The sequence below is a fragment of the Eurypyga helias genome, unplaced genomic scaffold (genome assembly GCF_000690775.1).
Source record: "Eurypyga helias isolate BGI_N326 unplaced genomic scaffold, ASM69077v1 scaffold10478, whole genome shotgun sequence".
Classification (NCBI taxonomy): domain Eukaryota; kingdom Metazoa; phylum Chordata; class Aves; order Eurypygiformes; family Eurypygidae; genus Eurypyga; species Eurypyga helias.
Window position 1 is genome coordinate 16,664 of NW_010268906.1, and position 25,972 is coordinate 42,635.

The following is a 25,972-nucleotide window of genomic DNA, read 5'->3' on the forward strand; positions in this document are numbered from 1 at the left end:
GGAAAGAAGTAAATCTCTTCAGAATTTGAGAGAAGGTATAATTTTATCTAAATTTTATTGAAGTAACTTATTTTTCTAAATTATATCTACATGCTGATAAACAATGTTTCTCCAACATTTGCACATGCTAATGGTAAATGGCAGGATGAAGCCAGTGAGTTGCATAAGGAAACCACCATAAACAGGAGATCAGCTTTTCCCTGTTGCTACACACTACATTAAGTGAACCTAAGTTGAGATACTCATCAGAATTTATTAGAATATGAAGTGAGGTAGTAAGAGCATTACATCCTACAGTGTTTATTAGCACATTGGAGAGGGTAAGTTATAGGATAAGACCCCATTAAACAGAGTAGAAAATTACTACTGCCCCATACCCCTGGAAGTAGTAGATGTAAGCAAGAGATTGGCCTATGCTCTGAATCATTTTGTTTGAGTTCTGCTAAGAGTTAGTGTGTTTGTTTCCAGAGTAACGACTCTGAAATTACATTAAACTGCAAGTAGGTGAGATATTTGAATGTCTTAAAATACTCTGCAGCTGTCCATCTGTGTTCTTGCACTGGTACTGGCAAGACGTACTTGGTGTGGTTCAAAACTGACTCCATCAATGCCTGTTGTGGTGCCTCTGATCTACAACTGTATGAGCCCAGGGTATTGATTTATTGCAACTTCAAAATCAGTTGACATACCTCATGAAAATGCAGAAGTCTTTGCTGATTTGAAGGTTTGAATATGCTTTGAATGTAAACTTGGTTTGGTTTTGAGCTTTATAATTTAATACTATTAAATTATGTTGAGTAACAAATGTTGACCTGAACCAGAAATCATTCTTCTATCTTTTTTTACTGTCATTATTAGTGGAATTCCATCAGGGATCTTCTCACTTGATTGTCAATGATAAGTCAAGAGAAACAGGAAACCAGTTTGATGAATCGGATACTCTTACTACTGAATTTATGAGTTACATTAAGGCAAGTTTGTGACAATTTTAAGGGGGGGGGAGAGGGATATCTTCACTACTTTAATAAGTATAGTGCGAACAGGAATGACAGACTGAAGATGTTTTAAATAGGAGACCGCAATTGATATTCATTGTTGTAAAAGATACAGAAGGCAGAAATAAGCAGTTAGGTTTAAAGCGATGATAATTAATCTAGGAAGTTAATTTACCCATAACTCTCTAGTATATGTGAGAGTTATCTTTTAATTATGTTTAAGGCTTTAAAAACACTGGCAAGTACGTGCTCTATGATACACTTTATATTTTGAATTGAGCAATTTTTGCATTTGTTACTGAAAGTCGTCTTGGAATTTACTCATGTGTTAGCTGTGGTGGCTGAAGTTGTGAAATAACATTACAGTATTGAAAGACTTTTTGTCTTGAACGTTTTAAAATTACTATAGTAGAAAAGGAGAGATCTATAAAGACAAACGACACTCATGAACTTTGTAGATGATCTAGGTGATAGGAGAGTGCTGGTTGCACTTGTCACAGGCAGTTGCTTAATCTGTTTGAAAGTATTATTCTCATCCTTCTCTCATGGTTAATGAGATGTGACTGCCTAACAGTCATGTGACGTCTTCCTGACGAGTGACTTCTTGTTGGGGAACTACCAACTGTGCTTTCTTTTCAAACTGTTCTTCGTAATGAATGACCTTTTAGAAATTGTTCTGCTGTGCCTCTTTGGTTTAAGTTGTATTTTCCCCATTTGTATTGTTATTTTTTTTTTTCTATCTGTGGCATTAGGTTTAGTGGAATATGTCCAGACTTAAGTGTCTGAGAGAGGCAGAGACATGTACTACGAATCATTAGTGATTGCTGTTGTGGGGTAACTCATGAAATTCGCTTGCTTTTTTATATAGCAAGAACTGCCTTAAGAATTTCTAAATTAAATGTACTTAGGAAGACTGAGGAGTTTTTGAAAGATTCTAGAGAAATTTTGAGCAAGCGGGTTTTCTTGCTTTGAAGAACTTGCTGGACACTTTTCCTAGATCCGTTGTAATGCAGAGATGTTTGAGAAATAGCTGTATTTTGTAGCATTCCTGTGGACATGATGTCTTCTCTTGATTTATAGGCCAGAAGGGATTATCTAGTATGGGTTTTTTTCGACTTTTTCTCCTTCTGTGGAGATTCTTAAGGGTGCAAAGAGGTATTGCATCACTTCTATCCTTTATAGGAAAAAAAGTGCTGGGGAGTAATAGTGGAAAGAGAAAGGATGTTGCCTTTCAGCTTCTTGGAAACAGACTGCTGGTTCTGTAAAAGATCTCTTTATCTGAGCAACCTTTTTGTTTTTTTCTAGCAACAAAACTCTTGCAGATCATCTTGAGCTAGTTGCAGTCTGAGGTGGCAGACACAGAGGATTGGCATTTAAAAACAATGGGGGGAAAAAAACAACAAACTTTTCCCTTTTGTAGTTACTGAAGACATGTAGTTAAGAGAGAACTTTACTTACACAGAAAATTCATGTTGCTTATTTTTTGTTATTTACAAATACAAATGTGAATTCTGTAGAGTTGATTATTATGGAAGTTATTTATGGATGCTGGATGTTTAGGACACTATAGGTTGCCTTATATTGACTTGTTCTTCTGTGACTCTTATACTAAAAAATGATTGAGGGATTTTTCAAGATAATTAAAATGCTATTATTAGTAGTATTTCATGATAGTTAATATTAACAAATGATTGTAGGTTTCCTGCATACAGATTTTCAGCAAGTGCACACGTTTGAGGTGAACGAGCTAGGTAAAAGGGGATAGAACACTTTCATCCTCCCCTGACAAAGGGGTACACACATCTGAAGCTGACTGTACATTATATTGTGTTTATACTTTGTATTTCCTTTCCTTGTTCTTCTCACTTCATCATCTTGATTTTCAGTAGTGTACCATTTGAAGACTTGGAAATGCCTTCTGTCATCATAATATTAGCTGAAATAACATGTTGCAGACAGTGGTTCACTAAAACACAGGTTACTTTATTGAATGTCAGTAGAAGAATATTGCTAAAGCATATTTAGAGTTTAATTTATTTTAATTTTGACATCTTCTTAACGTTATGGCAGTTGAGATCAGCAGTTGGTAACTTGAACAGGTACCATGTTCATTTCAACCTGAGGATTTTGAACTCAGGGCCCCTTCTTTCTTGTGCAGATTTCCGAGTCTGTTGTGTTCTTTGGTTTAGGTTTAGTCATGTACTAGATGCCTTCTGGGACACAGGGGGTCTTCTAAAATTGAAATTCTGGTTAACCAAAGCATATCTAAAATAAGTACAGCCTGCAGTGCAAGAGAGGACCTTAGGCTTGCAGGATTTTGTAATTTTTCAAATGTTAGTCCTAATTTATTTGGCTTTATTTATCTTATCTATATAAATATACCCAGAGACTGAGGATCACCCTCTAGAATAAACATTGCAGTTTTGTCATCTTATGATATGTGCCTTTTTTATGGGAAAAATCAAGTAATTAATTCCTGTAAGAAGGAAAGTAAAGACTGGCTTTGTGCATTGGAACAGGCCATCTTTGGGTAATGTTAGAGAAGCTGGTTCACTCTTCAGTGACACATCTGGCAGACTTGAATAGCATTTATTGGTACAGAGTGATGCGACTGATGTGCCAAATATGACTCAAAAGAGGATAAGCCTCTCTTTTCTGCTGTTCATTCTCTGCTAGCACAAGTGCACGTCCATTCAGAGAGCCTTCTGTCTTTACTGGCAGCTGAACTGCAGTGTTCCTGCCTGTCTGAGGTGAAGGAGAAAAGAAAGTTGCAAAGCACCAAATGGAAGCATAAAAGAGGCAATCAAGTTTTCTAATAAGTAGCACTCCATAGTTACAGGTAGGACAGTGAGGGCTCTCGTTTACGCCTACATTGTACCCAAAATAACCGGTTGACTGAATTGTTGTATGCAGATTTTATTCTGATTTGTTTTAAAAAAAAAATTATTCAGGGCTGTTAAAATTGTCAAGTAGCAATCCTGTTAATAATTATGGATGAAGTACATAATTGCTACTGTTTGCATATTTGGAATTTCCTTGCTCTGTAAACAAATCTGGCTGTGGGAGGAGAGCAAGTAGGAGGTGAGTTAGGGTCGTGCTTAATTGAAGCATTGTTTGCATATACCACAAAAGCATAAATGAAATCTACAGTGTAGAATAAAGGATTCTCATGCTGCTTGACTTTCTTCTAACAGTTAAAGGAGGGTAAGGGCTGTTGACCTCAATTAAATCTGAACAGTGAATAGAAGGTCTTGTAATCAGTATTGCTCTACTAAGGGAATAGAGTGAGGAGTGGAGCAGAAGCACTGAATTGCTTCAACTAGCCACCCTAAACTGTTACGTAAATTAGGTCAGAGCTGAGTCTGAAGCAAAATTTATCTGCCTACTTAACTGCAAAGTTCAGTTCTCAGTATCACTTTGTCTACAGAGCAGAGCAGCGGAGTGTGATGAATTATTGAGGATAGAAGAGGACACACAATGGCAAACAGACGAAATGTAAGTATTTTTTATGTGTCTATAAGTAATTAGCTGTGTCACTTCCTTAGTCTGACCAGAACTGGCATTTCCTTACGGTTAATGATTTTGTAGACTTGGAGGCATGACAGCAGCACAGACTTGCACTTCATGTGCTCTTAAGTTTTATACATTATTGTGGAATAAAATGGATGTTATATTACAACTAAATAATTTGTATGCACCAATAATGCTGTCATATTTTTACCTATGTAGAGTGCAAGCTTTTTAATTAAGTATTTTGATATTTAGTGTGTTAATGGCATCGGTAAGAAAGGATTTCATGAAAACTTGTAGGATCTAAATTTAATGTACGTGTTAAAAAGTGTAATTTAGTTGGAAAAAATCCCTCAATCTTTTTTGCTTCTTTTGTCATAATTTTAACCCTGAAGCAGTCATTAATTCATAGACGTTAATTCAAGAGCAGGGCAAGTGAACATCAGTTGCTGAGGGCATTTAGCATGACTGTGGTCACTCCCAGAATAGCGGAGTCTTACACGATTTAAAAACCAAAACTGAAGGAAGGGAAGAATAGGTACTTTCTGAAGGAGCCTTATTGGCAGAACTAACAGGTAATTATGTTTCTAAACCCCAAAAAGAATTGCACATGTGGAAAAGCAAAAGAAGGCATGCTGGTCTTTTTAAAAGAATCGTCGTATTTTGTACTTGTGTTAAAACAGTACATGTGATGTGTGGAGTTAATGTCAAATAGATTCATTTTCAGTTTTAATTCATTTTCATTTTCAGTAAATTCATTTTCAGTTTTAGAAGTCTGTTTGATTAAACACCAAAAGTTCATCTCATTTCTTTATGTGTCTTTGTCCTTCACAAAGCCCCTCAGCGTAAGTGCTGGAGATTTTTTTCAGAAGAAAGTTCCTTTAATTCAGCACATACGAGTGTGCACGGAGGCCGGTTTTTTTCCCCCCTATAGTGTTTGCATGCCAGTTGGAAGACACAGACACAGCTCATAAATTTCAGACTACCCTTGATAATTGTTGTAACACGTCTTTTTTTGAATGCTTTTGTTTTCTGTTATAGAATAAATTTATCAGAAGAACAAACTATTGATATAACAATGATAGAACAACTAAGAGAAGCAGTAGATTTATTACAAGATCCCAGCAGGTATGCTTACACTAGCTGATGTGTTAATGTATTTAAAATTCTTGTAAATTACTTCAGAGCTCTTTTTTAACTAAGTTCTCTCAAGTTATGCAGGGCTTTGTTAACATATTGATGTTTTTCAGGAGGAGCTCACATAGTTAAGAAGGAAACCTGCATTCTGTCCCTAGACAAGATTCCCAGTAAATAAAGGATTTCAAGTTTAAAAGAAACCTAAATTTAGAGGTGGAGACACCTCCTAACCATTCATTTAGTGTACACTACTGTGATTTTCTGAAGTTTTGTCTAGGATAGTCTAACTTTTTCTAGGGACTGTAAACTCTCCTCTACTTATTAATGCTTGATGTATCATGTGGGGATTGGAGAAGGTCTTTGGACCAGCTTCATCCCACCTCAGTGCAGCACATAAATCAGGTGCCTGAATTAGTGGTCGAGTTTCTGTAGTGTCCCTCTAAAAAAGAGAAAGAGGAAGAGGCAGCTAGAGAAAGCTATTTAGAGTTCCCATGACTACAGAAGGCGAGGCCTTATAATTTAGGTGCCTGTTTTAAGTGGCTGAAGTCAAGTGGAATGACTCCAGATCTGTGAATAAACAAAAGAATAAGTATGTTAAAGAAGATAAATGCTTGTCCTACTAAAAAAGACTGACAAGAGTGGTGTAGCTAGTTCTGTCCAGATGCCTTCTGTTGCCTTTTTTTTTTTTTTGTGTAACCAGCTTCAGAAATTAAGTTAATTTCAAAACCAGGTAACTCATCTTTCTACATTACTTCTATGAGTTAACTGGTTGAAAGCTTGCTTTCTCTTAAGACTAGAAACCTCCTTTTCACTTCCAGCCTAAAGTATCCTTGTTTCTTCTTCCTCCCTTGGCTAGTTCACTGTAGCTGTTTGTTCTTGCAAATACACTGTTATTTAGTTTAAATGCCTATTTTGATACGGCTTTTTTGCCGAGCAGACCTTTGTACTTTTTAGGGCAGAAAGTCACTCCTGTTAGTATTTCTAGACTCACAACTATCTGGCTTCATTTTGAATCATATAAAGAATACTTGAATTTTTGAATTGTACACTAAATACTTGAATCACAAGTATTTTTGCTTACTAAAGTAATTCAAATTAGGAAAGCTTTTTAGTTTCTGTGGGATAGTATACCATTGCTTCTCCACCTCATATGGGGCTTATTACTTTGTGGGAGAGGTGTTGCAATTAAAGGAAAAAGTCTGGTTTGGAAAAAAAACCAAACACATTAAAAAAGTTTGTTGTTAGTCTTAAAAATTTTGTCCTTTTTTGTCAAATACTGCCCCAGTATTTCCTATAGATTTGGGTTTTCTTATTAAATTCAAAAGGGCAATAAAATATAGAAACTTAACCTGTTTCTCCATGCGTATTCAGATGTGCTTTCATTAGTAATACTACATTAAATTTGAAATGTGGCTTTTAAAAGTGGCTAATCATGTCATGCATGTCTGTATTTTTCTACTGGTTTTTTTTTTACATTGAATGGTATTTTTTGGAGTTTTTTTGGGGTCTTGTGGGTGCACTTTCTTTTTTTTAACCTTAAAATATGAGTATTTATTTTTAATTTACTGAGTGCTATATACGCTTTTCAATGTATGCCTCCTGTATGTTAACATACAGCCTTACCCAGCAAGATACACCTGAGTGCCTAATACTTGCCAAATGATGCCTCAGACTTTCAATCCTCTGGGCCCTGTGTTCCAAATCATTGCTTTTGTAATTACTGGATTACATGGCAGCTTTATATATACTTGCATTATTTAGAGCAGTGTGAGAAAATTTTGATTTTCATACTGAATAGTTTTTGTGTCTTTATCTTGATCCACAAAGGAATTTAAATGCTTCCATTACTCCTTAGTTTAAGATGCACAAAAGCCTTTGGGTGCTTTTAACTGAAACCTAGGGCACGTCAAAAATCATATCTTTCCCCAAAGAGGTTTCCATTGTGCATCAGTGTAACTCTGATCACCTAGTCAGGTTAACTGAGTTGAAATAACAAACTCTAGCCAGAGTTATCTTTAACTCACACTGAAGGCCATTTATTAGGTAGAAGCCACTACAGGGGCTGCAACAGCAGGTGATGCTGACACATCTAACATGCACTGACTAGAGTTCAGTGTTGAGCATATCAACTGGGGCTATTTTCACCAACAGATACTACTATTAAACTTGTAAAATGCTTGTCCAGTTACTGTTGTCCTAGAGTTTCGCAGAGTTTCAAATCTGCATACCCTATGTGCACATAAACAGCATCTCAGTTCTGGAAAGGAAAAAAAAAAATTCAGACTCAACCTTTTTCAGTATTCCAGATGTTTGTTTCAGATTCCCGTATTCCCTTTCCTATATTCCCTGCTTTCTTTTCTGATCACTGTCTGTTGTGAATTTATTGTTGTGCTGCTTTATTTTCATCCACTGTAAAAAAAATTTGAATATCTAATCAGGGCTGTGGCTTCTCTTTGAACACAGGGTGCTAGAAGTTGGATGTAGAAGTCTGCAGTCTTCTAGATAATGGCACAAAGCTATTGCTCAGGGTGACATTTTGCCAAGGAAAGCAGTAACGTTGCTTTGACTGAACTGATGGTAGCGAAGCATCAGCAGGCATTTAAAAAAGTTTTTAAGAGATAAGACTGAGCAGGTTAGAAACATGATTAGAAAAGTATTTCATATATCCATTTGTTTGAAATTAAGTACTGAACAGAATTGTTACCAAAGCTATACCCCAGTGCAATGTTTTTATTTCAAACCTTGCAGATTAAGCATGGATATTTCAGAGAGCAGTGGTGTGAATCTATATCCCATGGAACCAGCAACAGCTTTAGAATTTCAGGAGTCTACAGTAAAGTGTGTTTATCTACCTTTCTTTTTAGACAAAATAAAATGCATTTGTTAGATTCATCATATTCAAGTTTCTATGCAATGAATTACATATTTGCATTTGTTTATCTTTATACATAGCGGTCAAATGCAGATGGAGATGTCTTCCCTTGGTCAGGTACGTTAATGAGTGTATTATTGCAGCATATTTGGGGGGAAGACAGGAAATGAGCCAACAATTTAATCAATTATTAATCTACCAAGTAGGGAGTAGGTTGGAGGATAAAACTAATTGTTCTTTAACATTTTTATGGAATTTTTTAATTCTTTATATGTGCATATGTAATTTTTTTTTCTAGGTTTATCAGTTATTTTTCATCTTAAGCTTTTTTTTTTTCCCTGTGTGCAGCTTTGAAGTGTGCCAGTTCATAGCTCAGCTACGCATACCCATCTACCATCTCAGCCCCCTATCTCCCTGATTTGTGTAGGAAAACAGTACATACATTAAAGGATAACACAAAAATATTTTGTAAACTTAAAATTCACGTTTTACCAGAGCCCTGTCACTATAGCTACAGTGTATATAAAGTACGATTTGGAGTTTTACATTGGGACATATGCTGCTTATTATTTGATCTGTATCCTGCTGGTGAACTGGAATTCTTTGTGACGTGCTTTGTTTAGATTTACATTATCTACCTATTAGCACTGAAACTGCAAGTATATAGTATCTGCTTACATCTTTGTTCACTTTTCATCACAGTATTTGTAGGAAATACTTCTGAGGTAGTGTTATGCAAAGAAAGATATAGTTCTGTTTCCGGTGATACACAATCTAAAGAGTTACTTATCTTGCAGAGAGAAAATGCTGAAGAAGAACTAGAATTTCAGAGGAGGAGGGGGTTGATTATGGAGAAAACAAAGCCCGAAATGAGAACTTGTGAACAGGGTGAAAAATGGTCGTTGAGTCAGGTATGGAGGTGTCTAGATGCTCTAAGTGTGGAAACATGTGGAATGGATCATTGCATTCTGTCAGTTTGTGTGTGGAGATAATAGTGGGTTTAGGCCTGTTGTGGTTGGGTTTCTTGCCTTAGCCTGGATCTCAAGGTTTGGCTGTAAATGGGAAGTTGATTAAGACCCATGTCTCAGGAAAAAAATGATATAATGAAATTAATAAAACTCTCTACATTGTAGTAGTTGTAGTGGTTGCATTCCCCTAGAAAAAATAAGTTGCCCCTAAGTTAGATCTTCAGTAAAATAGAACAGCTGATTCCTTTTCCCCCTCATACCAAATACTCTTAGAATCACAGAATGGTTTGGGTTGGAAGGGACCTTAAAGACCATCTAGTTCCAACCCCCCTGCCATGGGCAGGGACACCTTCCACTAGACCAGGTTGCTCAAAGCCTCATCCAGCCTGGCCTTGAACACTCCCAGGGATGGGGCATCCACAGCTTCTCTGGGCAACCTGTTCCAGTGCCTCACCACCCTCTCCATGAAGAAGGTACTGGTACTTCAGGTACTGGAAGGTGCTATAAGGTCTCCCCGGAGCCTTCTCTTCTCTGTTGTGAGAGAGAGCAGAGCTGCAGCGATAGGCATAACCAGCAGGTCTGTCAGAAGAACATAGGCCCTGAGCACAGGAGTGCTCAAGCATGTGAGACCGCAGGTAGAACTGGCTGGGGTCAGGTGAATAAGGTTTTTTCCTGTTTATTCTAGGTATTACAGTGGTTGAGATAATATGAAAGTTGTCTAAAGCTGAAGAATTTTTGTAAGCTTGAAAAGTAGCCAAGAAAGGTCATGAAGCAATATGGGTGTGTAGTCTTAGTCTTCCTTCCCATCTTGCTGACATTTTGGAAAGCTCAGTGACTGTTGGGACTAAGTGTTCCTAGTGCTGTCTTTTATTTTTGTTTCTGTTTTTTTTTTTATCAATTAAAAAAAAGTTGACCCTAAGGAAATGATTTTGAGTTGAATTGTAATTTGGTTTTGCTTATGCTGGCTCTGGTTTTGCTGATGAGTTATGAGTGATACAGAATTAATGATTGAATTTCAATTTTGTTAATGTGATTTACATGTTTCCAATCTAACTATAGTAGAACTGGTAACAGAAGGTATGTTATATTGCAGTTATAAAATGAGCTGCTTACGGAATGCTTCTGTTTCCATATCCATATTAAAAATCTGGAAACGATTTTTAAAATCGATAAAAATCATACGAAACTCAGTGATAGTTTCATTGCAAAATCTGAAACAAAATTGGGCACTGCATGTGAACTAAGAAACATTAAAATATTATAAAGGCAGTTATAATCACTTAGGATTGAAGCTGAAAAACTAATCACAAATCTGCAAATAATTTCCGCAAGTGTTCTTTAAATTGTTGTTCAACTAGCAATAACAGTATTTATTATTCATGAAAATTAATTGTTTCTGTGAAAAAATAATTAAGTATTAATGTGCACCTGAATACCATGAGTGAAATATTCTTTTGTGGTATATCACTAATACAGTTAGTGAAATGGTCTTTTTTTTTTCCCCCAAACATGTAGAATGATATAATTGTTTGGAATACAAGTGGGCAAACCTCTCACAATGAGGTAAGATGTTGGTACCATTTGTTTTCTCTTACATGTTATATACGAATGGTTCATACACTGAATGAAACATGAGGTTAAATATCACAGAAAATATGACTGAGTTCACCAGTAATGGCTTTGTTATGGTATATTTGGCTTGTTTATTTTATACTCTAGTATAAAGTATAACAAGATACTTTCTGATAAGCATGTTAGTTATGCAGTTTAGCATAAAACGTTAATTTATTTTTACATTTTATAAAATTTACATTTGTAAAATGCACATTTTCCTTTTTTTGATTCTTCCTTGTTCCACAACAGTTTCTGTTGACTTCAATGAAATTTCTTTTTTAAAAGTTGTCATGCCCTTGATTAATTTTCAGAGAGGAGTCTGATTTTATTGATCCCATCACTGTCACAGTGTAAATCTCAGCAGAAGGTCAAAAAGGTTAACTGTAGGAAGCTCCTTATGGAGATATTTTTTTTCCCCCTTCATGTTTTCTGTGAAGGAATAGCACTTTTCACTCCGCATTGCACTATGTATAAGCATCTTGCAAATTCATGAACACCCAGCCACCTTCCACCAGTCTTAGTGATGGAACTTTTATCGTTCCTGGCTCCCTGAGGAATCATTTTTTTAAACAGGATTCCCATTATGGAGTTTGGTTATAGGACTCTTCCTGTGTTATCATTGGTGGTATGATTATCCACACCTTCTCCCCGAATGTTGCTACTCCATCTTATCTGCTGCAACTGTTAGCCTAGTTTCAGACTCAAGGGCAATCCTGCTCGGAGGTGTATGCATAACTTCCTCTTTTCTGCTTTTTAGACAGAAATTGAGTGTTTCATGAAAAGTACCATGAAGAAGGGTAATTAATTCTGTGAAAGACACAAATGCATCTATGGAAAAAATGTCTTTCCTTTGTTTTTCTAAATGTACTATGCCACACAAATCTATGTTTGATGGAACCAGGTGATTACATAGGAGAAAACTAGGAAATAACAGAGCTTCTTTTTAGCTGGGGAGAGTTTCTTGCTGTCTTTGGTCAGAAACTCATCTTTTCCAGCAAAGGAATGAAAAAGTGAGATTATTGTAGGTTTGAGGCTATATTGTGATCAGATTATGGTGGAGTAGTAGTGTGCGGTATCGTTAATTTCTGTATTTTATACAGTCAGTTGTGCTGAGGTACTCTGGATGTTGCTCTTACTTAGATTTATGTTCTTGAATTACACAGAACAAGGATAAGAGTCCGACAATGTCTCCTACTACAAACGCCACAAGCCCTTTTGGCCTGAAGCCACGATCAGGTAATGTGGGAAAGAAAATGAACCAATTTGTGTGTCCTTCTTTTTTTTACATCTGTGTTATTAAGGGAAAAAATCAAGACATCTATTAAGAAGGCAGTGATGAAACATTTTCTATGCAACAGTTAGAAGAAGATTAGAACATTTTAAGGCTATATGTTTGAATCAAGATTGATTTTGTAACAAGTAAGTATTTGGCACGTTATATATGGATCAGTTTTCATCACTTCATAATAAATTAGGTGTTTTATGAAATTATATGTATGTTTAAAAAATGTGTGTATATAAATACACGTATTTTATATGTGTATACATATATCTCATCTATGCTGACACAGTAATTGCGATACGATTTTTGCCTAATTGGTAAGTAGTGATACAGTTTAGATTTTGTTGAATAATTTATGTGAATAATTAGGCTTGTTTGGAAAACGCTTATGCATTGCTCTGAGAATTGCTCATGGCAATGAGTCTTTCAGTAGTTATTCTTGTGTAAGGATCAAGCGTTATAGGAAGAGTAGATGTTTACTTCAGCCAGCAGCTGAGTTTAATGAATTTGCAATGAATTAAATCTGCATAACCAGCAATCTTTTAACAAGCAGCAGTTTGTTTAAAAAAAACAAAACAAAACAAAACCCCCAAACCAACCACAAAAGGAAACCAAAAAAACCACCCATTGATGCATTTGAGGGCTTGAATAGCAACATCCTTTAAAAACAGGCTTAGCTACAGGAGTAAACTCTGTTTTTATCTTCTCCATGCTGAGGTAGCTAGTAGTGTTAAGTCATCTTGCATCACCTCTGAAGAGTAACCGTAGCTTTTTCAGGATGTTTCAGTGTCCTAAGACTAATTCGGATTTCTCACGCTCACCACAAGTGCTTTTAATCAAATGCTGGTAAACCATGACAAACTTGTAGTTTCCATAACACAGTATGTTGGCAATAATGGCAGCAGTTTCACAATTGAATTTTTAAGAACTTGTACCCATAGATTTGACTTTTTTTAAAGAAAGTTTTAAAAAGCAAAGAAAATGGTGTTGAACCAACCTTGTTTCATCAAGAGTATATTTTAAATTTCTCATATAGTTATGATACACAGTTTGACAGATCTGTTCAGTTGCATTTCTTAGTTGGTTGGACTGTTAAACTCCTCCTCTTCTTGTATGTTCCTGATGCTTTAGAGGTGTTGTTAGTTCTCTATATATTTAAAGTACAGGTTAAATGATGAGCAGATGGGTCCTTAATAAAACACTGAGTAGTATTGCACAGTCCAATGGCAGCATTGTGATAACACTGTTAGGAGAAGGACTTGTGAAAGCAAACAGGCCCATGCCATGTTGCTCCTTTCATGGGATGTAGCCTGTGTTCTACTGAGCTGCCAGTGGAATCTGGGGACTGGAGGCAGCCTTGTGAGAGAGAATGCAAGCCTGTGACTTCTTGTTCAAGTGTTGGCTTAATGTGAGCTTCCGAATCTTGGTATGTCAGTGTGCCAAGATCATAGAATCACAGAATGGTTTGGGTTGGAAGGAGCCTTAAAGATCATCTAGTTCCAACCCCCCTGCCATGGGCAGGGACACCTTCCACTAGACCAGGTTGCTCAAAGCCGCATCCAGCCTGGCCTTGAACACTCCCAGGAATGGGGCATCCACAGCTTCTCTGGGCGACCTGTTCCAGTGCCTCACCACCCTCTCTGGGAAGAATTTCTTCCTGATATCTAATCTAAACCTCCCCATTTTCAATTTAAACCCGTTACCCCTTGTCCTGTCACTACAGGCCCTTGTAAAAAGTCCCCCCCAGCTTCTTTGTAGCCCCTTCAGGTACTAGAAGGTGCTATAAGGTCTCCCTGGAGCCTTCTCTTCTCCAGGCTGAACAAGCTCAACTCTCTCAGCCTGTCCCCATAGCAGAGGTGCTCCAGCCCTCTGAGCATCTTCATGGCCTCCCCTGGACTTGCTCCAACCAGTCTATGTCCTTCTGATGTTGTGGGTTCCACAGCTGGACACAGTACTCCAGGTGGGGTCTCATAACAGCAGATTGTCTTATAATTAATGATTATAAAAGGTCAGGGCAAAAATAGCGTAGTGAATCTTTTCACAGAGGATTCCCAGGAAGACTGGATTGCAGTGGTCGCAGTCCTTTGCAAAAAATCCTCCAAGTCACGTGATGGAAGACCAGACGTCCTACAGTTCTTCCCCTGTCTTTACTGAAGCTGTGTATAGCCCCATTTAAGTACCAAAATCAGTTATAATGTTAATTTTCTGCAGCGTCCCAATTCAAATTCATATATTTGAATCTCTTTGAGTATGCCAGCGGGTTGCAGAAAACTTGATAATCTGAATTTATTTTCCTTTCCATATCGTATACTACATAGTCACCAACCTAGAGCCATTACTGCACTATTTTACACCTCATCACATCCAGTTTGTCATGTTACCTTAGATTCATACTACAGTAAGACAAGGGAATTTGGCAATCATAAAACTTTAGGTCCAACTTCAGATAAAAAGACATTATATTGGCTAGGTAGCACAATGTAACAAAATTAAACCTTGCAAAGGGGTAGTGAAGTAGTAGTGAAGCTGGATATTGTTTCCTCTCCTGCTCCCACCCTAGGGTTACTCTAAAAGTAGTATTAAAATTTGTTTTGTCAGTGCATCAGAATAATTTACAGATAGTAGTAGTACATGACTGAAAATACTGGCGTCTTGGTGAATCCTACATGATTTTCCTGTTAAAGCTGGTTGGCTTCCCATATCTCTAGTTTCTCCACTGTATTTCCTTTATAACTTTGTGCAAGTTTTGTGTGAGTTTGAACCATCCTATCACTGTCTGAATTTGTGCTTGTTAATTATATGCTGCTTTATTGCTCTAGAGCTGAGCTAGTCTTGGAGTCCAGCAATTCCATGATCCAAGGAAGTTTTTGAGCTCAGTTTATAGCTTATTTTAAGAGCTGCTTTCCCCCCCCAATTAAGTTCTTCCTGGCCTTAGGGGAAACCTTGAAACTCATTGGAAATGAGTTTTAGCTATTTAACTTCATTAGAGTTTAAATTTGAATTACTTGCTTCTATAAATCTTTTGAATCTGAGTGCAAGGCTAAAAGAACATTAAAATATTCTAACTAAAATGTGTACATCATGCACTGTGGAAAAAATAGTGACAAATTTTCAGTGGAAATGCATGCAACCATACCTTTCTGAAATTTGAGAGTTTATTTGCACTGTGTTTATTTTCATCCACTTTAAATGAATGTTGCTTTCTATTTGACGCACACACCCCACATCCCCCCCCTTAATTCTTAATTTCATAAGGATTTATGTCTCTTGGAAGGGTGAAAGTAAACAGTCTTAGACTTCTAGTAAGGATTCCATTTTTTTGAAGTATACACACAAATGGAAGTGTTTCCAGAGGATAAACCACAGTGGCTTAAACTTCTGGGTTAGTACATACGGGTATGTGTTCAGGACTGAAGGTCCTTTTATTCTTTCATTTTGAAGCTAGGCAAAACATTGGAAAAATTTATATCTGGTGGCTGACATGGTCCCCAAACAAAATATTTTGGAAGGCGATGAATGTGTTTTGACTTCTTGACAGATTCTTTTCAAGGGTTAGATGTTTACATAAAAGGTCAAAAGAGAGATTTTTAATTTTTCAGAATATTTCCTGCTGTATTTCAAGTGCTTTCGTAGAGTGTGGGCTTCTCAAATTCACATTAACTTTGAAAACCTAAAAAAATTACTACAGAAAAGAACCAACAACCACGTTTTCTTAGAACCATAGGTTTGCTCTTGGAAAGTGCCTTTGCTCTCTAAAAAGGAATCACTCAAAATAGTCAATTCATGAATCAAGCACAGGGAGTTTAAATTTATTAACTAAAATGTTTCGAGTGGTGCTGATTGTCAGAACAGAGTGTTGCAAAGTTCTTGTCACAGTATCATTACTGTGCAACAGCTTGAAGCCTGAACATATACTACCTGTCTTGCGGTACTCACAGATATTTTTCTGCTGTTGTCCTCTGTCACTTTGAGGTCATAGTTTCTTCTGATGGCAGCACAGAGAAACAAACAAAATAATTGTAGCTTCAGAGGCTAGAAGAAGCACTGACAAAACTCCAAATCACACAGCAGTTTGTGTTGTGAAATGAAAAGTTGTTCCCTTGCAGCTGTTTGCTTAGCGTTATCTTAGGTGGGAATCCAGTGTCTTCATTTTGGTGACTTGCAGGGGATTTGAAGCACGATGTTAGTATCTGTGGATGTGTCTGCCTCCCTCCCTTTCAAATTCCAAGTTTGCTGGCACACCTAATGATCGTTAGAACTTGGCAGTATTTTTCCCTCTCTTGAGTGCTAGTTACTGGGTTTCTAATCTCTGGATATTTATTCCTTTCATACTTTTTTCTTCCCTAACTGCTTTATCCATATACTTTGGAAAATAATGAGAATCCTAATTGCCAGCATAATTAAAGACTGTTTTTCTTATGCCATAAATCTGTAATCTGTTACCCAGTGTTGACTCTGCTCAGAGGTTAAGTTGTCCTGACTCAGGTGCAGCTGATCTGGTGTCCCAACAGCCAAAAGCAGTAGACTGGCTTTGGAAAAGGCATCGCCAAAGAGAGCGAGCCCTTGAAGGGTTGAATGTGAAGAGAAGTTTAAGGTGAAGTTTTATACAACACTGTTAGAATTATCATGTGTCCCTGCCCATGGCAGGGGGGTTGGAACTAGATGATCTTTAAGGTCCCTTCCAACACTAACCATTCTATGATTCTATGATCATCATTTTTATACAGACTCCAGGATTGTGGGAAGGAGAAAGTCTGTGTGATTAAGGTCCTTGTGATTATTAATTTGAAATGGTATAAAATAGGGACTTTCTGTGCTTACTGACACTTTACCTTGGACTTTCTTTGATCTACGTGGAAATTTAAAATTTATTTAGGGTTATGGTTCAGCATTTAGAGTAGTTTATAATCTCCAGTTTAGTTTGAGGAGCATGATGTTACTTGTGTGTGGGATTCAGTAGATAACACCTGGAAATATATGTAGGAAACCAAGAAATGAGTGATTCATCATTTTTCTGGCAGAAGTGGTAAGGAACACTGTGATCAGATACAGGAAAAACTCATTAAGGAATGACATTGTTACAGAGAACAGAGGAGAGAATCCAAGGGGTGATGTAGTTGCTGCTTATCAAAATCATAGAATCACAAAACGGTTTGGGCTGGAAGGGCCCTTAAAGACCATCTAGTTCCAACCCCCCTGCCATGGGCAGGGCCACCTTCCACTAGACCAGGTTGCTCAAAGCCTCATCCAGCCTGGCCTTGAACACTTCCAGGGATGGGACATCCACAGCTTCTCTGGGCAACCTGTTCCAGTGCCTCACCACCCTCTCCGGGAAGAACTTCTTCCTGATCTCTAATCTAAACCTCACCACTTTCACTTTAACCCCGACCCAGCTAGGAAGCTGTAATGGTTTTTTAATGTAATATTTTCATAAGGATGTGTAAATTTTCTTTCTTTGGGGGAGGAACTCTTTATTACTAGTTACAAAAAAATACCAAAATTATTATTCTCTGAACTTTTCACTGCTGAAACTTCACAACTGATCTATTTACCTTCTGATTCACAGATTTAAGGTTTTTGTTAGGTTATAATGTAAAATCTATGGGTACTTTTTCTTAAAACTTGGTTGCAAACAAGTTGTGTGGAGTGCTGTGGTTACAATGATCTTGCAATCTTAACAGCTTTAACTGCGCATAGAATGTATGATTTGCAAGTACTAACGTGTAACTCTTCATTCTCTTTATTCTGCACCATCTTTCATTCTTTTCTCAAAAATTACACATTTTATATTAATCACCTTTGAATTACATCTTTGTCATTACCATACGATCCTAATGCCATATATGAACTGCTGCTGCCCCTTTTTATCCCCCCACCTCTGGTCCTTACGCCACCGTGGTTGGACTGGCTATCACTCCCCTCCAGCAGACCCATCCCTCAGTCTTCCTCCTATCTCCTTCAACACACTTACGCAGGCACAAACATGGGACAACTTTAGCTACAGTATCCCATCTGAAGGAGACAGTGACAATGGTAGGTGTTCCATATATAATTTACTTAATTTTGTGTTTTCAAAACCCTGAATATATGGCAAATGGCCCATGTGACTAAGGACGAAAGACAGTACTCCTGAGGGGATGGGTGTAAAAGTAAATACCTCAGAGGATGCACGCTAATTTACTATACGATATGTAGTATCAAAAGTAAATGAGTGTCACTGTTTTCAAGTTTGGCAAAACAACTTTTCCCATGGTATCCACTCCAAGAACTACTTTCAATATAGGCCTGTTTACTTGCTTTACTTTCAAGGGTTTATAAAAGTCATACTCAAACAGCAATTAATTTTGCTACTCTATTTTCAGTTTTTATTTATTTATGGATAGATACTGCCTCTTAATAAAAATATCCTGTTCCCATCTGTGGTTATTGATGGATAGATACTGCCTCTTAATAAAAATATCCTGCTCCCATCTGTGGTTATTGATGCAGGTGCATAGCCAACTTAATTAAAGAGGAATGCATGAAGAAACAAAGCTGAAACAATCAGCTAAGCAAAAATAGTGACTTCTGTCCAACAGAAACGGCTAGTAAGCTAACTTCTCTGTGCATAGTGGATGTCATTACTGCTTCTTTTGTTTTATTTTTCTCCAAGGTGTTATTGTCATAGTACACTGAGTCTTGGCACTGATATGCAAAGCTGGCCAGGTTTGGGCCGTGAGAGTCATCTGTTGCATTAATAGTTAAATGTCAGGCAGAAGAAGCAGAACCTACACAATTTAAACCATTTACAAATATTTGATAGCCAGATGTATTTTTTTTTTTTTTTAAATGGGCTGTAGTTTTTCCAGTTGCTCTAAATTAGATGGGTGTTTAGGTACTGGAAAGGCAATGAAACTGTCAAAAGCATCAGATTGAAACCATGGCCACGAATCTTGAATGATGAATGCCAACGTTTAGTTTAGAACGCCTACGTTCTTAGTTCAGTTCTTTACTTGACAGTACTCACTATTGCCACATGACACTAAAACTGTCGAAGACAGCGTCTGTAAGGAATCAGCTCAGTAAAGGTAAAGAGCATGGAATATAGGAATTGTGATTATGGTAGGTTGAAGAACTGAATTTAGTTCTTGATGGTATGAAATGTAACAGCGTTTTGCTGATGATATTCTAGCAGAAAAGGGAAAGCTAGAGGTAATTCTAGCAGTGCAGAATTTTTTCAGTGTTAATCGAGAACTGTTAGTGTTTTCTCTTCTAAATGAAATGAGCAGTATAGGCTAGCGTGTGCATGTGCATTTGGAACAGAGAGATGTCTCGTCATTCAAATCTTAAGCCAAATGCAAATATTAGTGTTTATTACCTTAGGCTGTTAAAATAGAAAACTGCATTTACATAGTTTTTTGGGGAGGGGGTGGGGGAGTGGTGGTGTGCCTTTTTTTTTTTTTTTTTTTTAAATAATCAGAACTGTTGCATTCCTGTTTAGGGTTTGTTATTTAAGGTTTATCTTCCTATGGTAGGAAGTAAAGTTGCCCAGACACCATTCTCTGGCACTGAGGTTAGTTGGCACAGCATGATTCAAGTCCATACCTAAGCACTTTCACTGTCCAAACCAGGATGGCTGTATTTAAGCTGCCTTTGGGGACTGTCCTTTTCCTGTGCTATTCCTCAGGCTGTACCAAGACTTTGCATGGAAGAGAGGTGGGTTTGCACAGACCAAAACTGTACCAGGAGGTGACAGCGTTAACAGTATCCATGTGTGCAGGCCAGTGCTGAGGATCCATGCACCAGCACTGTGTAGCTTGCTAGTATAGGTCTAGCCTTTGATGAAGAAAAGCCACGAATCAGTGTAGTATCCTAATACTTGATATCATCTGGCAACAACTCTCTAATAGAGGCGGCCGAGTCCATAATTTCAAAGAGAAACCTAACTATAAACTTTTAGCCTAACTTCATTTCTGCCCGTCATTCGTCCAACCTTCTTTTTGTCTATCGTTTTTAGTCAGGTTAAGTCACATTGTTGTTTACCTGAAGGATGATGATGTCAAACTAATGTGCTATAAATAGTGCACCTGTGTGCATTGAAACACAGTACACAAATGAAAATTTTCACAAGGAGGTTTGTCCTTGACTGTCATATATCGAATACATATCGTGTTATTAATTAGTACCCATTTAACTTGTTGAGACTTCTACAAAATACTTACACAAAAATCATTGGACCGTGGGTTCAGAAAGCAGAAGCTCAGTATTGGAGTCAAAACCAGACCTTCAGGTCTGTGTGAGATACGGGCTCCCCCTTGCTGGAAAATGTGTGTAGTGCAGAGAAGCAAGCAGTACTCAGGACTGCTGTAACTTCCTGGATTAGAACATTTTTCTTCAGTTTCAGTTATATACTGAATTTAATAGCTAATACTTTAGAGTGTGGGGTTTTTTTGTTTTGTTCTGTTCATCATTTAAACTTATTTTATTAAGAAATATTTAACTGTATTTTCCCACTGCCATGAGATTAGCTTGCCTTTTTCCTTGTGGTGGAATGTATGTCCCATTAATGAACAGAATTGAATGTATTTTCAGATATGTGTAGTATGAAATCAGAAGGAGGTAGATCTTGAAACATTCATATTGACTGATAAAGGGCCTGAACAAAGTTAGCTGTTGCCAGGCTGAATGATGTCCATGATAATACTCTGATACGTGCATAACTGAAGATAAATATGAACTAATGTGTTCGTAGAGAAGCTTTTGAAATACTGCTGCTGCTAATAAAGCTGCAGTGGCATTTGAATGCCATTTAAACGTGGTATCACACTTCAAGCATGAATTTAAATAGGTACGTCATCTGTAAGAGGCCTCAAGGCTCAATTATTAGTGTTACAATGAACTATTTCTAAAATTAGCCTTAGAAATTGCGACTGCAGTTTCTAATAAAAGCAGTAACATATTTTTATTCCACCTCTTAAAACATTAGGAGCGTTCTCCAATGAATTGTTAGAGTTGCTAATGCAGAAATTTTAATTCATTACACTTCTGGAGTTTTAACTCCTGGGTAAGAGTTTCTGTATTTTGAAAACTTGGGAGTTGATTTTTTTTTTTTGTTGTTATTGTAGCCATCCTAAACTGTATGATTTACTAGATGAATTATTAAAGTAACATTTTAGAGATTTCTAATTGTTTAATTTTCACTGTATGCAGGTACCTTCCTCAGAACTTTACTGATGCACTGATTAGTTTAACATTATCAAAATCAGTACGGATGCTTTTGAAATGGCATGGTTAAGAGGCATATGGGTTGCTATACTTCATAACAGCAGCTGTAGCTGCTAACTTCCTTTGTATGTCAGGTTATGTGCAGTCATAGTGCTACATATGCCTCTCTACAAAATACTAAGAAGCACATACCTGTTGATACACTGGTAGTCCTTGGCAATAAGAGTTCTATTCCAAGCTTGCAGCTTGCCTTTTGCAAATGCCAAGATTAAACGTCAGTACAACTGTGGGCCTATTGCACCTGAAGGCATGGCTCTGCTACTCTCATGTTTTGTGCTGGGAGGTCAGCATAATGAATGTTTTTATGAATGATGTGTGCACTTGTGTGTAGATTCTTCTCAATGGTGATGCTGGTGAAGCTATATAGTCTGCCTGGAGGAGGGAATTGAGCTGCATTTGGTGTCTAGAGTTCTGTCCTGCACATTCTCTCTGGGACACACTCAGAGTCTGCCAGTGGGATTTCTGATTACATTAAAAAGGATAGAGTTTATTAACATAAAACTGTAATATTTAGGTGTTAAAAGCAGTTTTATTTAACAAATAGCCTTTAATATGGCATTTCCTAAAATTACTGGTTTAATGGTAGTATAGCAAATTTTAGTTGCCTGTTAACAAGTTAAAACTATGACTGAGTCAAGTAGTGGAAGGAAGCAAGTTTAGTAATTGGCCGTAGTTTATTCTGTCTTGATGCCTCAGATAAGTGACCTGAGGATATGTTGCCTTAAGATCTTTTTTTAGTAAATGAGGGAAAGAACAACTGCCTATTGGCTGAACAGGTGGTGTCTGCCTGTCCCTTTGGCTAGAGAAGTAGCTTAGATTATGAATTTTGTTACTTAACAAACGTGCCTAGGGTAGGTGAGATCCCTGGTGACTAGACGTGTCTGAGATATCAAAGTATTTCACATATAGAAACTTTATCTTGTTTATGTGAGCCCTAGATGGCAAAGGGTGCAGTTTTGTATGTCGACCCTGATCTGAGGGCTTCATTAAACAGTTCACTTCTGGTCAGAATGTAGATGACGTTTCCTCCTACCAGCAGTTCAGTTTTTAAAAATTTGTTAGAGGACTGATTTTTATAAGTCAACCCATTACCCAAATCATGACCTAAATAAAATGAGTGATGAGCCACAATTTTTAATGGAACATCAGAGTTACTGTGATTACACCCATGGGTAGCTTTCTATCAGTCAAGACTAATGCATCCTTTTTCTCTCCTCTAGTAGGTGCTATTGGCAATTCATATTCTTAACACTTCCAATTTTTTGATGTGCCTTTTAGGAAACAAAAGGCTCCTGTCTTCTATCCTGTTACTTATTGACCCAGAAATTATCCTTTCTTTCTTTAATGGCCTTAGATTAACAAAATTGAGACCAAGCGTAGCTCTCTGTAGAGACTGAGGTTTCTAGGCTTTGAACTTTGCATCCAATTAATTGGTACTTAGGGTGTCATGTTGCATTCAGCAGCAGAGATGAGAAGTAATAATACAAAATGCTTCTTTATTTTAAGCAGTATCATTTTCCATAACAAGAAAGTTGGCCTATGATTTGAGTGGCAAACAGGTGACAGTTGCATTTTGAGTGCACATCATCTTGTTCTTCAGAAGTATTCAATGCTGTCATTGGACACAAAAAAAACCCCACAACTGTAGAGGTGCATATATGCAGGGACTTCATGTAATTATTTCAAGGAGCTATATGTGGGCAAAGGGATACAGTCGACAGAACTAGGATTGGTGGGAGGGAGCACCACGAAGAGGTGGTTTGCAATAATCCAGACAGACTCAGTGAATGGCTAAGTCTGCCTACATCAGTCTTTGGTTGGTGGGTGGGGTTTTTTTTAGTATAACCTTATCTGGTATGCAGTTTGTCCTGTGTAGGAAGATGCTTGTCACAGCTCGTTACACAATTCAGCATCTTGTATGAGAGGGTTCTGCTTAAAGAATAAGTAGTGTTTCCTGCCATGTTAGGTGAAGTTTTGTACAGACCTAAGGGACAGTGCTGGTGCTTAATCATCTGACAAAACTTTACTTGTTGAGGTTAGGATGAAAAATTATCCTCTCCATTGATGGCATATGATGCCATGCAGAGCAACATCCAGAAAATATCCATTTATGATTGTAATCCAAGATCAGAGGAATTTTCTAATAGCTTTTGTTGGAGGCAGTGCCTAAGGATTTTGTTTCATTTAGAAATTAATAAATCAAGGTGTTCATTTTTTAAACTAATATCTGTCTTTTTTAAAATCATAGTGTTCTTAAGACCACAGAGAAATTTGGAATCAATAGACCCACAATTTACAATCCGAAGGAAAATGGAGCAGATGAGAGAAGAGAGAGAGCTTGTGGAACAGCTACGTGAGGTATGTGTTGGTAGAATTAATTTGTGCTAATGGAATGTACTTTTTAAATTTTTCTTTGGGAAAGTTGTCTAAGTGGGAGAATATTGAAAAGGTTAAACGAGACAATGTGACTTCTGCAAATCACATTGATGAGACTATTCCTGAAGTGCTTTATCACAGCCAGATGTCTGTACTTGAGGAAAGGGTTTGTAAAAATGGGACATAATAATGGGAGTTACCTGAATGGCATACTGTTAAACAGCATGCCTGGCACTGGTGGAATGAAGAACTTATTTCATTTCATCAGACAGGATGAAGTGAGCACTTAAGAGGTAGAGAGGTCTCAAAGCTCTTCCCTAACAGTTGGAGAAGTCTTCAGTCTAGCAGGTTAAAGGCATAATGAAAGCTATTAGTTAAAGCTGAAGTTAGAAACTGGTTTTTTTGTGCAGCTAACTGATGCTTGAAACAACTTTCTTAGAAATTAATTGAATATTTCATCACCTGAAGATCTGAATATACAAGTGGGTTTCCTGATATATTGTCTTGAATACAGAAGCTGGAACATGACGCAGAAATTGCTGCATGTGATTGCATGTAGGGTCTGTGTTAGACAGATGATACCTAGGTAATGCTGTTTGTGTGACATCTATTTGTGTCAAAAAAAGAAAATCAGATGACAGCCTTTGCCACAAGGAATGTTGCAAGGCTGGTATCATTGCACTCCACAATGCAGTGCAAATCTCGAAGTGTGGTAGGTGATTTTGATACCACAACCGAATTACAAGATTATTTGTTCTTATGTTATTAGCTTAATGGAATGACTACTTCCAAAATTATTCATTTAAATAAAATAACATACATTGTATTATTTAATTTTAAAGCAAGAGGGTTCACCTTTTTTGTCCTTACCAAATAGTCTTTAAAAGGTGGGTTGTTTAATGTAGAACTATGAGGACTTTTAGATCTTCATTCACTTACCTCAAGCCCTCACCTACTTTAAGTCTGGTTTAATCTTGTTTTGCTGATTTTTTGAACAGAACAGATCTTGTTGAAGATTCAGTGTAGTTGATTCAATGTAGAATATTACCGATTCTAAACTTGGGTGGGGCCAAAGTTCAATCTGCAGGAATTAGATGAGACTGTCTTATTGGTAATAGAGAAGAAAATGGAAGTAGCAGTAATAAGATGCAGTAGGATGTAGTTATGAGCATAGTCTAGTCAGCAGCAGCAATGCAGGTTTTTTACATTTCTTTTAAGAATTATAACAAGTATGTAGCAAGTTCCTAAAAATAACGTCCTCAAGGTTTCTGCCTTGTGCATTAGTTCAGCTAATCCTCACCATGAAAAGTAGAGCACGGTTATTCACCATATCAGGCATGCTCGTGCAGACTTAATAGGGATCTCTCTACACTGTATTAGTATTAGGTATTCCCAGTAATACTGGTTTAATGTGTTACTGACCATCAGCTCCAGGCACTATCCTTCTCTGCCCTCACCCTGAAGCATTGTGTCCTGAAACGAAAGTTTTGTTGTCTCTTGTGAGAAGTTTGATTGCAAGTCAAGGAGTGGTGTCAGAAACTAGAAGATTAGCCCTGTTTGAAGCACGTAGTGAGATTTTTTTGAATTAATAAAGTTTAATCTGGCATACTGGGTCCTTTAGTGAGAGAAGCAACCTCCAGACCATCTCATTATGTACTGTACAAGAAAATAGCCCAGAACATGTTAGTAATGAAGTTCAGACTTATTGAATAAACATACCTGTTAGTATATCTTTCCTTTTGAATTGTTTCATGGTATGTTAGAATATAGTGAGACTCCACAGAACCTTCATCTTTAACTACACTGGGCACTGAACAAGAAGGAACTATTACAGTACTCAGGTTCCTTATCCAGAAATAGGATAGGCACAGGTACCTTTAGCTCAACTGCTTCACCTGAAGTGTATATTGTGAGAACACTGGTGTTTCTTTCATACATTCCCCCCATTTTCTTT

At 37.3% G+C, this 25,972-nt stretch overlaps 1 protein-coding gene across 1 annotated transcript in view; it reads left to right on the forward strand.

The window, feature by feature from the left end:
• The window catches only part of LRCH1 (leucine-rich repeats and calponin homology (CH) domain containing 1), a gene marked incomplete at its 5' end in the record, with an annotated part of 51,891 nt that overhangs the window by 14,214 nt on the left and 11,705 nt on the right, over positions 1 to 25,972 (forward strand). The window contains 9 exon segments of the mRNA XM_010157910.1: positions 859 to 971; positions 4,423 to 4,490; positions 5,547 to 5,633; positions 8,391 to 8,480; positions 8,595 to 8,643; positions 10,998 to 11,045; positions 12,260 to 12,332; positions 18,307 to 18,411; positions 23,891 to 24,000. Of these exon segments, the coding sequence (XP_010156212.1) occupies positions 859 to 971; positions 4,423 to 4,490; positions 5,547 to 5,633; positions 8,391 to 8,480; positions 8,595 to 8,643; positions 10,998 to 11,045; positions 12,260 to 12,332; positions 18,307 to 18,411; positions 23,891 to 24,000 (743 nt within the window).